Raw genomic sequence first — 14,587 nt, forward strand, 5'->3', positions numbered from 1 at the left:
AAGTTCATCCACACCAAACTCTGTCATCCATGTCTTTATGGACCTTGTTTTGTGCACTGGTGCACGGTCATGTTGGAACATGAAGGGGCCATTCCCAAACTGTTTTCAAAGTTGGGAGTATGGAATTGTCCAAAATCTCTTGGTTAAATTACCTCACAAATGCGCCTCTGGAAGAATGGTAAAAAATTCCCATAAACACACTCCTAAACCTTGTGGAACGCTCTGCTTATTTATATAACAAATAATTCACTCATGAGAAGGAACGACAGATGTTCCGTAATGTAGTGGAGTAAAAGTAAGATATTTTACTTTGAAATGTAGTGGAGTAAAAGTAAAAAGTCCCCCAAAATGGAAATACTTAAGTAAAGTACAGATACTTCAAAAAAGTACTTAAGTACAGTAACGAATTACATTTACTTCGTTACTGTCCACCACTGTGTGTAAGTAATACTGAGTAACTATACTGGGTTAATATTTTTGGGGTGAACTAAATAGAATATGTCACTATAAAACAGGGCGATAATCCTTTGCACTATGGGCTGCTTAAAAAAAATTGCAAAACTAAGAGTATACCCACTTCTCCAGGGACCACTACACCACTGGGCGGGGCCTAACAGACATGCTACAGCGGACACAGAGATCTGCCGGGGACGGAGCGTTCAGAGAGTATAGAGACACATTTTGACTAAAATGTCATTTTTCATCGACTAAAAGTTGACTAAAACGTTTTGAGTTGTCGTCGACTAAAACTAGACTAAAACCACGAAGGATAGCAATGACTAAAATGTGAATAAAACTAATAACCATTTTCGTCTAAAGACTAAGACTAAATCAAAAACAGCTACCAAAATTAACACTGAGTCCGAGTCCAAGTCATCGTGCGCGAGAATTCACGAGTCCGAGTCGAGTCACGAGTCCCGAAAATCGGCACTCGAGTCCAAGTCCAGGGCTCGAGTACTCCATCTCTACAAGATAGTGAACACATACATCTGAATGAATGAATAATGAAAAAGCAACCAGAAGTAAAAACATATGTTGATACAACAGTGCATGAAAACAGTAGAAGCCAGTTAGAAAAAAGTGTAACATTTTAAACATTGCACATCAGTTTTTATTGCAAAACAGTAAATAGTCTGTCTTGACGTCCCATCCGGTGTGGTGGTGGTCTACCAGGGGCCGCGGTGCTGCAGTTCCACCGCTGCAGGAACGTACACTATTACTTTTTCAAAATATTTTCAACATCACATTTCTTGCATACTTTACTTTGACATTTGTTTTGGCATATTCAACATGACTTCTTTACCAAAAAAAATGACAAAACGTTGCTCTTTTCCAGGACACATTGGCCTTCTGTGGGAAAGTAATCAAGGGAAAAACAGAAGTTGCAAAGTATATTGACATGCCAATTAAAAGCCCTTAAAAAAGGAAGTCCTCATTTCCTCTCTACCCTGCTGGCACTTTTCAAAGATGACACTTTGGTGCCTTAAGTGTATAAGTTACAAAGTTAACCCCACGCTTGCAGAGTATCACCTCCCCACTGTGTCTCATGTCTTCAGCCTGCAGTTAATTCTCACCCTCTCTATTCCTGGTGTACCTGAGGGAAATGTGATCACAGTCAGCTGTCAATCACTCACAGAAACTCCCAAGTAGATGCTTCGTTTGGGTGCAGTTTGATTTGAGTTGAATGAGGAATAGATCCCAGGTTTCAGCAGAGCATGGATGCACTTTAGTTCTTGAATCAAACGGAGAGTTTCCTGCCTCGTTTTAAAAGTCGAATTTCCTCTGTGCGGTTAGTTCTCACCCTGTCTGCTCCGACGCTCTAACTAGTGTACTTGACGGGAGGCCAGAAATACAGTCTGAGTGTGAAGTGGGACGTGAGCAGCTGAACAGCGTGGGGTCGGGTTACAAAGGAGCGCTATATTCACAGGGGGATAGATGGAGATAACAGAGCAGTGATGCAGTGTATGGATTTAAATCTGCACTTTTAATCTGACAGGTTCAAACCCTGCTGGCAGCGAGGAGGCAGAGCTGGAGACTACTAGAGCTAACGATTTGTATTTCATTAGTTTGATTGAAAACATGTATTACGTTCTGCTGAGTAATGTACAACAATTACATAAAACAAATGCTTCTCCTTTAAAAGGTGTACACTTAAGATATGTTCACTCAAAGTAAGCAGTAACAGAAGGATATTTATGTTACAATGCGTTGTGTTAACACCGCGTTTATTAACTGTTATGCTGCTATTGCATTTGAGCTTGTTGGCCCCTTTAAAGCGCATTCAATGTATGGTTAGATGATTTTCTAAAAAGTGTATAAATAAAATCATTTGAAGTCCCTGGCTTTTAAATAAAACAGAAACAACGCTAAATATATCAAATGTGTTTTTTGAAATCATCTTCAATCTATAATTATTTTTATAAAATCTACGTTTCTCAAAGTCATAACCTATTCTCCTAAATAATGAGAAACCTTCTATAAGTAATCTAAAAGAAATTGACTTTGAAAATATATAACCTATGGAAGTCATTATTTATACACTTCTCATTATTTTTGAGTTATTGATTAATTATTCAGAGCAAGTCTTGTGTTATTTAGACACAGAACATTTCGCATTCTTTTGATTATTTCCAGAAGGGCAAAGTGTTCATCAGATTTCTTCTCAAGTTACAGCCAGAAAGAGGCTTTTCCTTTAGATCAGAAACACTAATATATCAAGGTTTCAAGGCTTTTATTGCCATGTGATGTGTGCATAGCTACAGTGTAGTCATGACGATGAAGAATAGTCTCGTGGAATATTGATATAAATTGCAAACAGATGAATGTTATGGATGTCCTTTCAAACGTTCAGGTGTTTCACAGTGTTAGTTCAGGTGTTTCACAGTTTCATATATATAAGGTGATATCCACTGGGTTACCTCACTCTGGTGGTCTCATATTTCCAGTCACATTAAAGGGGGTGGTGGCGGGTGGGGGGGGGGTGTGTGTCTGTCTCACGGCTCTCGGTCCAGAATAGACGTGTCGCTAACATATAGCCCGTCGTTAACAGCAACACACACTGACCCCCGTCAGCTGTGCTTCCTCTGAGTCGCTTTCCTCAGCTGAAGCTCGCTGCCGCTGTACGGGAGTTTGTAAATATCGTAGCGTATCGTAAATGTGGGATTAATCCATCAGTGGAGACAAATGCCCGAGCCGGACTGGATCAACCTGGTGAAATGTGGCTTTGGGATGTATAACGAGAGGCTGTGCAGCTCCTGCTCCGTCACTTATTACGATTACTGCGAGCTGTCGGCCAGCTGCGACTGCTGCAGCCTGACCACAGGTAACACTCAGCAGACAATTAGAATGAAGAACGCAGACAACTTTCTAATCTTTAAACCATTGTGCTTGAGTCTTTAAAAGGTTGCTCTGATATACTTAAAGACCAAAGTGATTATTTGTCAGTATTGTCTAAAATATCCCAAATGTTTTTCTGTGGTTGCAAACCAGGAAAATAGCTTGTATTTACACAAAGGGCAAACGTGAGCAAATGGCTCGATATTAACATTTCTTGATCTGATCTGAAAACGATAGAAAGTAGAATTAAAAGCCTAATATAATAGAATAGTGTGACTTTTTTCCCAATTGTTCAACATACTATAATATGATTTTTATCAACATAACTGTACTACCACTTTTTTTGACATATGATATAACTTTTCACATTTTAAGACATAATATACAGAGACTTTTTGGAGTTATTTCACTGTTCTTATATTTCTGATATTTTAGAATAGATGATTTATGCTGTAATAAAACAAAAACGATGGATGTAAGCTGTTTCAATGGGGGCATTGTTGTGCCTACAGGTCCAACTGAGTGGCTATACAGTTTAATATAGACCTATAAAAGTAAACTGATCCAGCCACAGGTTTTCCTGATAATCTTCAAAGTGATTAAGAGATTTTTGCATTAATTTATATAAAATCCATCAATCAATATCATTCATCTTTTCCCGAAATGTGTCGCTATGTCATATTTCCTTTGGTACTTTTCAAATTATATTTTGATGATGATACTGTTCTGCTTACTTAAAGGTGACCTATCAGGCAAAATGCACTTTTGTACGTCTTTTCTACATGAACATGTGTCCCCCCCGGTGTTCCAGGGAACTCACCAAGTGTCAGAAAACACAACCCTCTCTATTTCCCTCCATACCCAAATCTCTTAAAAAGGGGCTGCAACGGATCTGATACAGACTGATCCAGATTTGAACAATTCTATGATGTCACAGAAGTGGCGCTACGGCTATTGGGCCAACTCCACCAATCAGGAGGAGGCAGCCACGGACATTGCCGTTGGAAGGCGCTGGAGACGCTGTAGTACATATGCCAGGCCTGTAGATGGTGCTGTTCTCACAGAATCAGCTTAGCTTCCTCACAGAGCCCCTCCTCCAACACACACGAACGTGCACATGACCAATGAGGGCACGAGATAAGTTTGTGCACAGATGGAAGGCTGACAGGCAGGTAGGCCATCCAGTTACTTTAGCCGGGCCGGCTCAGATGATTGGTCGTGCTTTTCACAGCGCCACGGCTTCCACAGATGAAATGTTTTTATGGATTTTTTGTCAAAGCACTTCAGATATTCTTTGCTATCGGGATGTTAAGAACATTCCATGGAATATAACAACAAAGAGATAAGAGTTTTCTTCCACCTCTCACGTCCAAAATAGAAACTATGATTTTAGCATACCTCTTTCTGTTCAAAGCTTCACAACAGTCCAGTTTACCCTCCTCTCTGATATGCCCAATGCATTAACAGAGGCTGTTAGGAAAATATCTCTCGACACCGGGATGAGAATCAATAGTCAGCTGGTACTAATTAATTCTTGCAAGAAGGAGCAGAGTTCAGTCACATACAAAAGATATGGTTCAACTCACACACACGAGGTATGCTGCTCAAAGGATCAGGAAGTAACATCAAGCTTATATAGTGTAAAGTCAGGAGGGACCAAACAGTGTTGTAAATCGGTTCGGCGTCATCAGGCGTCGGGAAGGCGTCGGGACATCTCTGGAAAGGCAGTGTTGCTCTTTGCCCCTCAAAGGGGAGAGGAGACAAAGTGTGTGTGCTCTCGTTGGTATCAACAACATGAATGATGCCCTGCCTTCTCCTATCTACGAGGAGGCAGCTGCAAGGTCACACAGTGCAAGGTCACACAGTGCAAGGTCACACAGTGCAAGGTCACACACGGTATCATGCCCATCAGAAAGCCCAGAATAAAGAAGACACCTTGTATTCTCTCCAACAGATGCAAAATCATAACTTGACATCAACAAAACTAAATGGCCTCAAGTGAGGGACAAAGCTACAAATATTTTTAAAAACAGGCAAAGTTTAGGTTAATTCGAGGAATATAAGTTTATGCATAATTACTTTGGGTATTTTTAATTATAATTTGAAGCTAATAATGTACTTTTAACTAAACAAAAATATATGAGTACTACGTCCAAAATATCAAGTCATATTTGGAGTTTCCTCTTTTAGATTTAAGCTTCACCGTCCCCTCCTCTCTGACGGACCTAAAGCCCAAACAATAAGCTCCAGGTTTCCTCCGTCTGTCCACAGGGATATTTGGCCAGCGTCTGGAGGACACGGTGCAGTATGAGAAGAAGTTCGGCCCCCGGCTGGCCCCCCTGCTGGTGGAGCAGTGCGTGGACTTCATCAGGGAGAGGGGTCTGGATGAGGAGGGTCTGTTCAGGATGCCAGGGCAGGCCAACCTGGTGAAAGAGCTGCAGGAGGCCTTCGACTGCGGAGACAAGCCTCTGTTCGACAGGTAGAGAGAGAAGAGTATACTGCAATTAGCTTTAATATAAATCTAAATATGTCAGTATTTTTTAATTAAAAATCCCCCTTCATATCTTTTTTATTTGTATGAATTTGGATTTATTCTTACTTTATTATTTATTTTGTCTTTTTGTAATTATTTATGTGTATTTTTTTTTTTTATCACCCCTTATTATCATTATTATTTGTATGAATTTTGATTTATTTTTACGTTAACATTTAAATATGTATTTGTTGTTGTTTGTTTGTATTATTTATTTGTATTTATTTTGCTTCCTGACTAAAGGAAAGGCATGTTTCTTAGTATTTATTTTCTTGTTGATAATATTTTTTTTTTTTTAAAAGGTGATGTATGGACAAACTGAGTTATTAAAATGAAAAGTCAAAAAAACTAAAGTACCTCTTCTTAAGGATACAAATGATAGAAGTAAACACCTTTCTCTCTATATAACCATTCGCAGTAACACAGACGTCCACACGGTGGCGTCGCTGCTGAAGCTGTACCTGCGAGAGCTGCCTGAACCCGTCATTCCCTTCTCCAAATACGAAGACTTTCTGACCTGTGCACAGCTTCTGGCCAAAGATGAGGAGGAGGTAAGTCCAGTGTGTGTGTGTGTGTGTGTGTGTGTGTGTGTGTGTGTGTGTGTGTGTGTGTGTGTGTGTGTGTGTGTGTGTGTGTGTGTGTGTGTGTGTGTGTGTGTGTGTGTGTGTGTGTGTGTGTGTGTGTGTGTGTGTGTGTGTGTGTGTGTGTGTGTGTGTGTGTGTGTGTGTGTGTGTGTGTGTGTGTGTGTGTGTGTGTTACTTGCCAGACCGAGTATTAAGAGTACTCACCTGTACTGTAATGTAGACATTATTGGCTGTGAGGTATTTGGGTGGTCTTGGGGGAAAATGCTGCTTTGGCTGGCGCGTGTGTGTGTGTGTGTGTGTGACAATTGTTCAATCTCCTCCCAGGGGGTCCAGGAGCTGGGCAGACAGGTTAACACTCTACCTCTACCCAACTACAATCTCCTCACGTACATATGCAAGTAAGTATTTGATCTCATAATGTTGTCAGTTTTTTAGAACAATGTCTGTTTCCATCTTTTAACTGTTGGCGTTCTCTGCTCAGGTTCCTCGATGAGGTCCAGTCTCACTGCGGTGAAAACAAGATGGGGGTCCAAAACCTGGCCACAGTATTTGGACCAAATATCCTCCGACCCAAGATGGAGGACCCGCTCACCATCATGGAAGGTAAGAACCACGTTCACTGCTAACAAGACTAAGGTATAGACCACTTAACCAATAAAAAACACTCGCGGACCACCTAACTCCACAAATATAAAAAAAAACATTGTTTTTCTAGAACAGATTACAAATCGCCTGAAAATGGTACAAACAGGTGGCAACATGTGTGATGAAGGTGTTGCGCGGGGCTATATCATGCGATCGAAAGTGAAACTTAACTTCACTCCATTGCGCTCCACCAAAAATCGTTTATAAATTCGCTATATAAATAAAACTTGATTTGATTTGCGGAGATATTCCCGTGAGAGTGCGGAAAACTTAAATGTATTTATTTATTTCAAATGTGAAATTTTACCAATATACTCACGGACCACTAGGGGGCGCTCACGGAGCACCGAGAAGCACTGGTATAGATTATATATGAGCTAACTTTCCTAACAATATCAGGACATTTCCACGTGGAATTTCAAAAGTAAGAGCACCCTAAATGTCTTATATGAGCTGTGTTTCTTAAAATACAAATAACTTTACTAAAAAAATTCACAAGTGTATAAAATGGTTAAATCCAAATGTGTTTTTGAGAAGATATGAAACTGTCATCATTGCCTAAAAATATTGTTATATTATCTAGCCTAACAGAGATATATTTTATAAGCCATGTTGCCCAATGTTGCAAATATATAACCTACCTTGCCGCTGTACATTTCTGATATGCTCTGTCCGACCTGTAGGCACGTCTATGGTCCAGCACCTGATGACGATCCTCATCAGGGAACACAACCGCTTTTACTCAGGGAGGGACCCCGAGGTGCTCACCGTGCCCCAATCAGAGCTCCCTGTCGTGGGGCAGCAGCACCGCAGCCTGGGGGCCTGGATCTCAGAGGAGGACCTGCAGACCTGCCCGGTGTCCAACCCCCCCGACCAGGAGCTCCACAGCAGTGCCTCGTCGCTGGACGCCAAACTGTGTGCAGCAGCCTTCACCCCCACGCAGACCCCCAACCTGAACCCTGGACCAAAGCTGGGGTCTCCGTCAGGGAAAGGAGAGCTGGTGGTCAGCCCGAGCAAACAGGGAAAGAACATCCCCTCCTGGAAGTACTCTTTTAAAAGCTCCTCGGCGCCTCGTTCCCAACCGCAAGGCAAACAGCCCGTCCCCTCTGTGGCGGATCCAAGTGTGACTTCCACTGGAGGAGGAGGGGGGGGGGGAGTTGGTGGAGGAGGAGGAGGAGGTGGAGGTAACTGGCTCATGAATGGTTTGTCCTCTTTAAGGGGACACCGGCGCACCTCCTCAGGAGAAAGATCAGCCAGAGATCGAGACTCCACGGGCTCCTCTCAAAGACTGTCCACCTACGACAACGTCACCTCCTCGTCCAGCATGGGCAGCGTCCCCAGTGTCGCCAGCACACCCTGGTCCTCGTCCTCCTGCGAGATCTCCGTCCCAGACTCGGGGAGTGAGCCCTCGCCCAACCAGAACAACTGCGGAGTGGCGGGCGAAGGAGGCGGGGAGGACAAAGGGGAGTGGGCGGAGAGTCAGAGGGAGATGGACGGAGGGGGGGGGATGACCACGGACCCGGGCTCGGAGCAGGACAGCTGCGAGGCCATGGAGCTGTGCAGCAGCAGCGGAGCCTGCAGCGAGAACGGGAACACGGCCATGGCCAGCGGGGTGCCGTCCATCATCATGTCCGAGGACGGGGACGGGATGAACCTGAGTCTCAGCGGGCTGGTGGAGGGACTGAAGGACGAGCTGAGGAAACAGAAAACGGGATACGAGGGCAGGATCCAGAAGTAAGTCTGGGTTCCTAAACTTTGTCACATGGGGGTAGATTTGCTTATAAGTAAATTGGGGCATCATTTGGAACCACTCTAAAAATGTAACTGGGCATTTTCTGTTATTGAGTTATGTAACAGGAATACAAACACAGGAAATGAAAATGTACTTACTTGAGGCTATGATGTGCTAGTCACCAAACTGTAGAAACACTGGATCCTACATTTCCCAAAGTTCAACTCAATTAGGGCTTCAACCATCGATTTCTTTCCTTATAGACCAGTTTTTAAAATATGTTATATATAGCAAAAGAAAATCCATCCCTGTCGAATCCCAAGTCCAAGCTTACGTCTCTAAAGTCTAAAGGTGTTGTCAGCCAAAAATAGAAAAAGTTCGCTTTAATACAGGAAGAGTCCCAAAGTTAGCTTCTCAAATGAGTTTCCTTTAAGGTATCTCCAAATAGGGCAACGGTAAACCAAAATGACCTACAGTAAATGGTTAGGTACGATCTGAGGAGAGTGTTATTTAAAACTTAAAAATGGTTGCATTTCTATGTGACGATCTGAGGAAACAGAAGACGGGATACGAGGGCAGGTCTGGCTTCCTGAACTTCGTCACATGGGGGTAGATTTGCTTTTATGATAAGTAAAATTTGTCCTTGGTTTGGAACTACCCTGCTCTAGAATAGCAATCAGCTCCCTTTTTTTAACCCACATGATTCAAGTTGGATGTGTTACTAAGCATTATCTGTAATTGAGTTATGTTATAGGAAAACCTTTAGGAAGATAGGCATTGAAAATATTCCCACTTAACGTGACGCAACATTTCCCATAGTGCATCTCAATAAGGGCAGCAATTAACCGTTTCTCAAAGTCCAAGGTTATGTCTTTACATGTCGTGTTTTATCGAAAACTTCAAGATATTTACTTTAATGTGATGTTAAACAAAACAAAAAAGGGTTTCCAGGAGGACCTAAAACGACATGCGCTAAATCAGATACAACAGAGAGACCCAGTAGCTTCCCAAACTAATTTTCACTAATGGCAAATTTCCATCGCAGGGCCTCGCTCGGCTTAGCACGGTATGGCTAGGCCTCGTTAGGCCAGGCTCACTTTATGCTGCTTTTCCAGTACAGTTGAGTAGCAGGGGTAGTAACTATAGTAACGCAGTGTAGGCGGAGCCGTGACGTCATCTTCAATGAGAACCACAAAACCAACATCAGCCGTTAGCTGTTAGCACTCAGAGCTCACAGCTCCTCATATCTGTTCAGAAACTAGACAGAAGTTAAACAAGTACAAACCACAGACTGTCTGTGTCATGGTGAACACAGTCACTGGTTTATTTATGTCTGTAGGCCGTTGTTGTGAGTGTGGAAGGTCTGAGCATATACTGCGTTAGCTTAGCCAAGCTCCATTCAGAAAACACACATTTTAAAAGGTGTTTCGCCTGCCATCTGTCTGCAGACTTGTCAAATAATTAATTCATGGTTTTTACTAACCGGTATCAGTATGTTGTTACTTCGGCATCATTTAGAAACGTGTGTTACAATTAGATCACGGTCAAATATGTTCATTATGTTGTAGTTGCCAGCGATTCTCTCACTAGTTAAAATACTCAGCCCGGTTGTTGGCCCGGAAAGAACCTCGATTTTGGAGAGCCAGAAAACTGTGAAAAAGTACCAGCTAGCCGGAACTACGCCAAGTGGAAACGCAACCAAAAATGGGCCAGGCATGCTTAAACCGCGCTGTAGTGGAAATGCGCCATAATATATACCAAAACTAGGAAAAAGATAAAACCGAAACTCCATGAATAGCTAGATACAAATTGATGTGATTGTTATTTAAAACTTTAAAGATGTTGCATTTTGGATTGAAAAGTGCAGCTTTTAGTTGTGTCCAAATACCACCAAAGAATATTGTAATAAGCCATTATCAGAAAAGGTGACTCTCAATGACTTTTCTGTTTCTGATGTGCTTCACCTTCAGACTGGAGGAGTCCAGCGCTGCTTTGTATGCGCAGATGGAGCGTCTGGAACACGAGATGGAGCAGGAGAAGAAGAAGCAACGCATGCTGGAGATCAAACTACGAAACTCTGACCGAGCGCGGGAGGACGCGGAGAACCGCAACCGGCTTCTGGAGAAGGAGATGGAGGATTTCTTTTCCACGCTGGGAGATCTGGCTCTGGGTGCGAGGACTAGTGACATTTGATACGGCATGTGGTCAAAACTGTCAGGGTTTTGACTTTCCGGGGGTCTTTGAACACATCCTCCTTGGTGTATCGGGGCGTTGAAGGAACCGGCCATATTTGTGTACATTCAGGACGAACAGAAATATGGAGATCAGAGAGAGGAGACTCTGAAGCATGCTTGAAGTGGAACGTTGAATTAAGATGTGAATACACTCCTTGATGAGTCCAGGGTTTGTCTTGTGAAGGCAGTATTGAACAGTTCAGGTGCCTGAAGTGTCTGAAGATGTGGATGGTGGGACATAATGTAATTTCTCTGACATTCTCTATACTGGAGAGCACTGACATTAAACACTACTTATAGGGACATTACACGAATGCTTTTTGTTCTGCAACTGAAGGACATGTTGACGTTAGCAGGCCGCTGACTGATATCTATCTGTAAGGAATAGGGCTACATTTTGGGATACACACTTATTTGCCTTCTTGCTGAGAGTGAGACGAGAGAATATTATTGTCTGTTGGATTGATATTTAGCTACAGTTAGCTTAGCTTTAATTAGAGATAGAAAACTGGAAAAAGGGCTAGCATAGCATTTAAGTCTGCCAACCAACGGTTCTCAAGCAGATTTATTAACATGTTAGGCTAACTCTTTCCACTGTTTTCTATATTTATGTTAAGCTAAGCTAACTATCCACTGTTTTCTACCTTTATGATAAGCTAGGCTAACGAGCTACTTGCTGTGGCTTTAAATCAGTGTTTCTCAAACTTTTTCATACCAAGGACCACTTAGCCAATAAAAAAACACTCGCGGACCACCTAACTCCACAAATATCCAAAATCACATCGTTTTTCTAGAACAGATTACACATCGCCTGAAAATGGTACAAACAAGTTGCAACATGTGTGATGAAGGTGTTGCGCGGGGCTATATCACGCAATCGAAAGTGAAACTTAAGCTCGCTCCATTGTGAAGATATTCCCGCGAGAGTGCGGAAAGCTCAAATGAATTCATTTATTTCAAATGTGAAATGTTACCAATATACTCACGGACCACTAGGGGGAGCTCACGGACCACCATTGGTCCGCGGACCACACTTTGAGAAGCACTGCTTTAAATGTATCCTACAGACATGAGAATAGTGTCAATCTAATCTTCTAACTCTCACCATAAGGCTAATGAATGAAGTATTTCCTAAAATATAAAGCTGTATTAACTGTAAAGTCAGTTCACCTAAATTAAAAAACAGCATATTTTCTCCCTTGCCTGTTATGGTAGCTATCAAACTGCTTGGTTTTTGAAGTTACGAAACAGTGGTCAACTTTGTAAAGGCAGATTGAGGAAAATCTAGAAACAACGAACCTCTTGGTGAGCAAAAGCTTTAACATGCTTGGATTTGAGCACAACATAACGTGTCCAAATAAAACACAAGTGATCTGCACTGCTTGGCATCACTAGAGTTACATGGGGAAATGTGTTTTTGGTAATCTGAGTGAACTGACCGGTTAACAGTGGTAGCGTTAGCAGAGGTTTTCCGCTTGCATTTATAGTATATTTGTGCTGCAAGTATGGATGTTTTACTCTGGAAGTTTGTTCATCAAAACACGAAAGCAAGTGGGTCAAACTAGTTGATTCCTTCGGAGCAGTAATAGGCTTCTTTTTCCTCAGGCCCTTCCAGTGCCTCGACACCTCGTCACCATCTGCATTTTGACGGGAAAAGCCTCAGTCTCCGGGTCACTCCGACCCACACAGATGTCAAAATACCTTTACCGTACAACAGGGACAACGGGAAACAATTATTGAAGCATTTTTCACTGTAGCGCATGCTGCCTATAACACAGGAGGCCATTACAGTACATACCAAAGCTGGACCACTGAAGATCAGAATGGCCTGCCTGGAAGCCATGTTGATTTTGGCACATGAAGCTGAACACTGCCCTCAAAGAAACAATGGAATTTCCTGGTCGTGCCTTCAGGGAAGTGATTTTAAATAGAAATGTAGTGTTGCTTGCTTGTCCAGAGATGTAGTGCATATATTCACCTTATAGTACACCGTGGCTGCATTGATTTATTTTTCTTTTTATCATTTGGCAACAGACTGCTGATTACGAATAACACGATATCCCTGTAGAAGGTGCCAATTCTTGTGAAAGTGATTTGTGAATTGAATGGAAGTTTTGAATTGAGAATGTATCATTGTAGTGAATGTAACGTGTCGTTAATGAAACCAGCCCTATGGAAAAAATACAATTTTTAAAAAGGATGGGAGATTAGTTATCAATGATGGTGTTCAGTTCATCTATTGTCTTACTTCCTGGAACCGTGGTGCATTGTGGGATGCATCACACAGGCCTGCATCACATCAGCTAGCTGTGATCTGGTTCATTGAAAACGTGTTTCCAAAATGAAGATTTGCAGATATCTCCTTTGTGAGAATTGCATGTGATCAAATTGTTAAAACGTTGTATTTTTAGCATCTTATCACCAATCGTACGAATGTGCCGAAGTGATGCTTGTTTGTTAAACTGCGAGACAAATTACAAGTGAAAATGTGCATTTGGTTAGACAATGTGACTGTATTTTCTTTTCCTTTTTTATATTTTATAAAGAAACAAAGCCAATGGTTTACAAGGTACTTTTCCTCCACTCCACGCTATGATGGTCTCAATCTATTGCAGGTTCTTTAATTCCAACAGAGGGCATGCATTTCCCTTTATGTATCACGACTGAGGCTCAGTGTTTCTTACTGCTCTGCTGATTATCTATGGTGCTTATTTATTATGGATTTCCACGATTGTAATGAATGGACATGTATGGGAATAAAGGTGACAAAGGAAACAAATGTGTACATCAACGTCTTGCTTTAAGGCTCCAAAGGAAGGAAGACAAACGTAGCTTCCTGTATTTAGTGTGTGTTATTAAGTATACAGAGTACACCCTTTTGTTCAAAGTTATTTACTATTTGACTACGTTTTTTTACTGTAAAATGTTAGGGAATGCATTACAGAGATAAACCAACATGACCAATAATTCAATGTATGTAAATTAAAAATGTATATAATTAACTCTCCCACTTTTACTTAAAATCAATTTAGGTGTTGAAGGATATGCTAACCACATAATTTTTCAATTAGACACTTTCCAAAACACATTCCAGTAGAGAAGTGAAAAGGAGGCTATTCATTCTGCATTTGTAGATCATTTTTAAATGTTAAATGGACTGCATTTATATTGCTTGTCTTTGTGACCCCTCTAAGTGCTTTGACATATACAGTATGACACACACACACACACACGCACACACACACACACACGTTGACATCACAACCGACGATCTTCCAACTGGAGGACAGCTGCTCCTAAAGCACTCCTTTGATCAAAAACGGTGCTTTACTATTTACAGCCCATATGTCACAATACACTGTGCAAAGGTCAATGAATCCATCAACAACATATATGATGAGTAGTTACCATTTACTTCCTTCCTCTGTCTGAGACACTAAACTCCAAGCATGTGTTCATATATAAATAATTTAACTGTCAACAAATACATAATCTATTGTTTGTTATCTAAATGGATTCTCAA

General features: G+C 41.7%; 1 protein-coding gene across 5 annotated transcripts in view; it reads left to right on the forward strand.

The window, feature by feature from the left end:
- The window catches only part of arhgap22b (Rho GTPase activating protein 22b), a 65,189-nt gene extending 51,023 nt beyond the window's left edge, over positions 1-14,166 (forward strand). For 3 of the 5 annotated variants that reach the window (XM_079657877.1, XM_079657875.1, XM_079657876.1), the window contains exons 5-10: positions 5,608-5,815; positions 6,288-6,420; positions 6,778-6,851; positions 6,935-7,056; positions 7,782-8,832; positions 10,801-14,166. In XM_079657877.1, coding sequence (XP_079514003.1) covers positions 5,608-5,815; positions 6,288-6,420; positions 6,778-6,851; positions 6,935-7,056; positions 7,782-8,832; positions 10,801-11,023 — 1,811 coding nt within the window. In that variant the 3' untranslated portion in view covers positions 11,024-14,166. Of the gene's footprint in view, positions 1-1,015; positions 3,323-5,607; positions 5,816-6,287; positions 6,421-6,777; positions 6,852-6,934; positions 7,057-7,781; positions 8,833-10,800 lie in introns of those variants that run through there. The other 2 variants (XM_079657879.1, XM_079657878.1) reach the window with 2 other exon arrangements.
- Positions 14,167-14,587: the final 421 nt, after the last annotated feature.

The sequence above is a fragment of the Notothenia rossii genome (genome assembly GCF_949606895.1).
Source record: "Notothenia rossii genome assembly, chromosome: 11".
NCBI classification, from domain to species: Eukaryota; Metazoa; Chordata; class Actinopteri; order Perciformes; family Nototheniidae; genus Notothenia; species Notothenia rossii.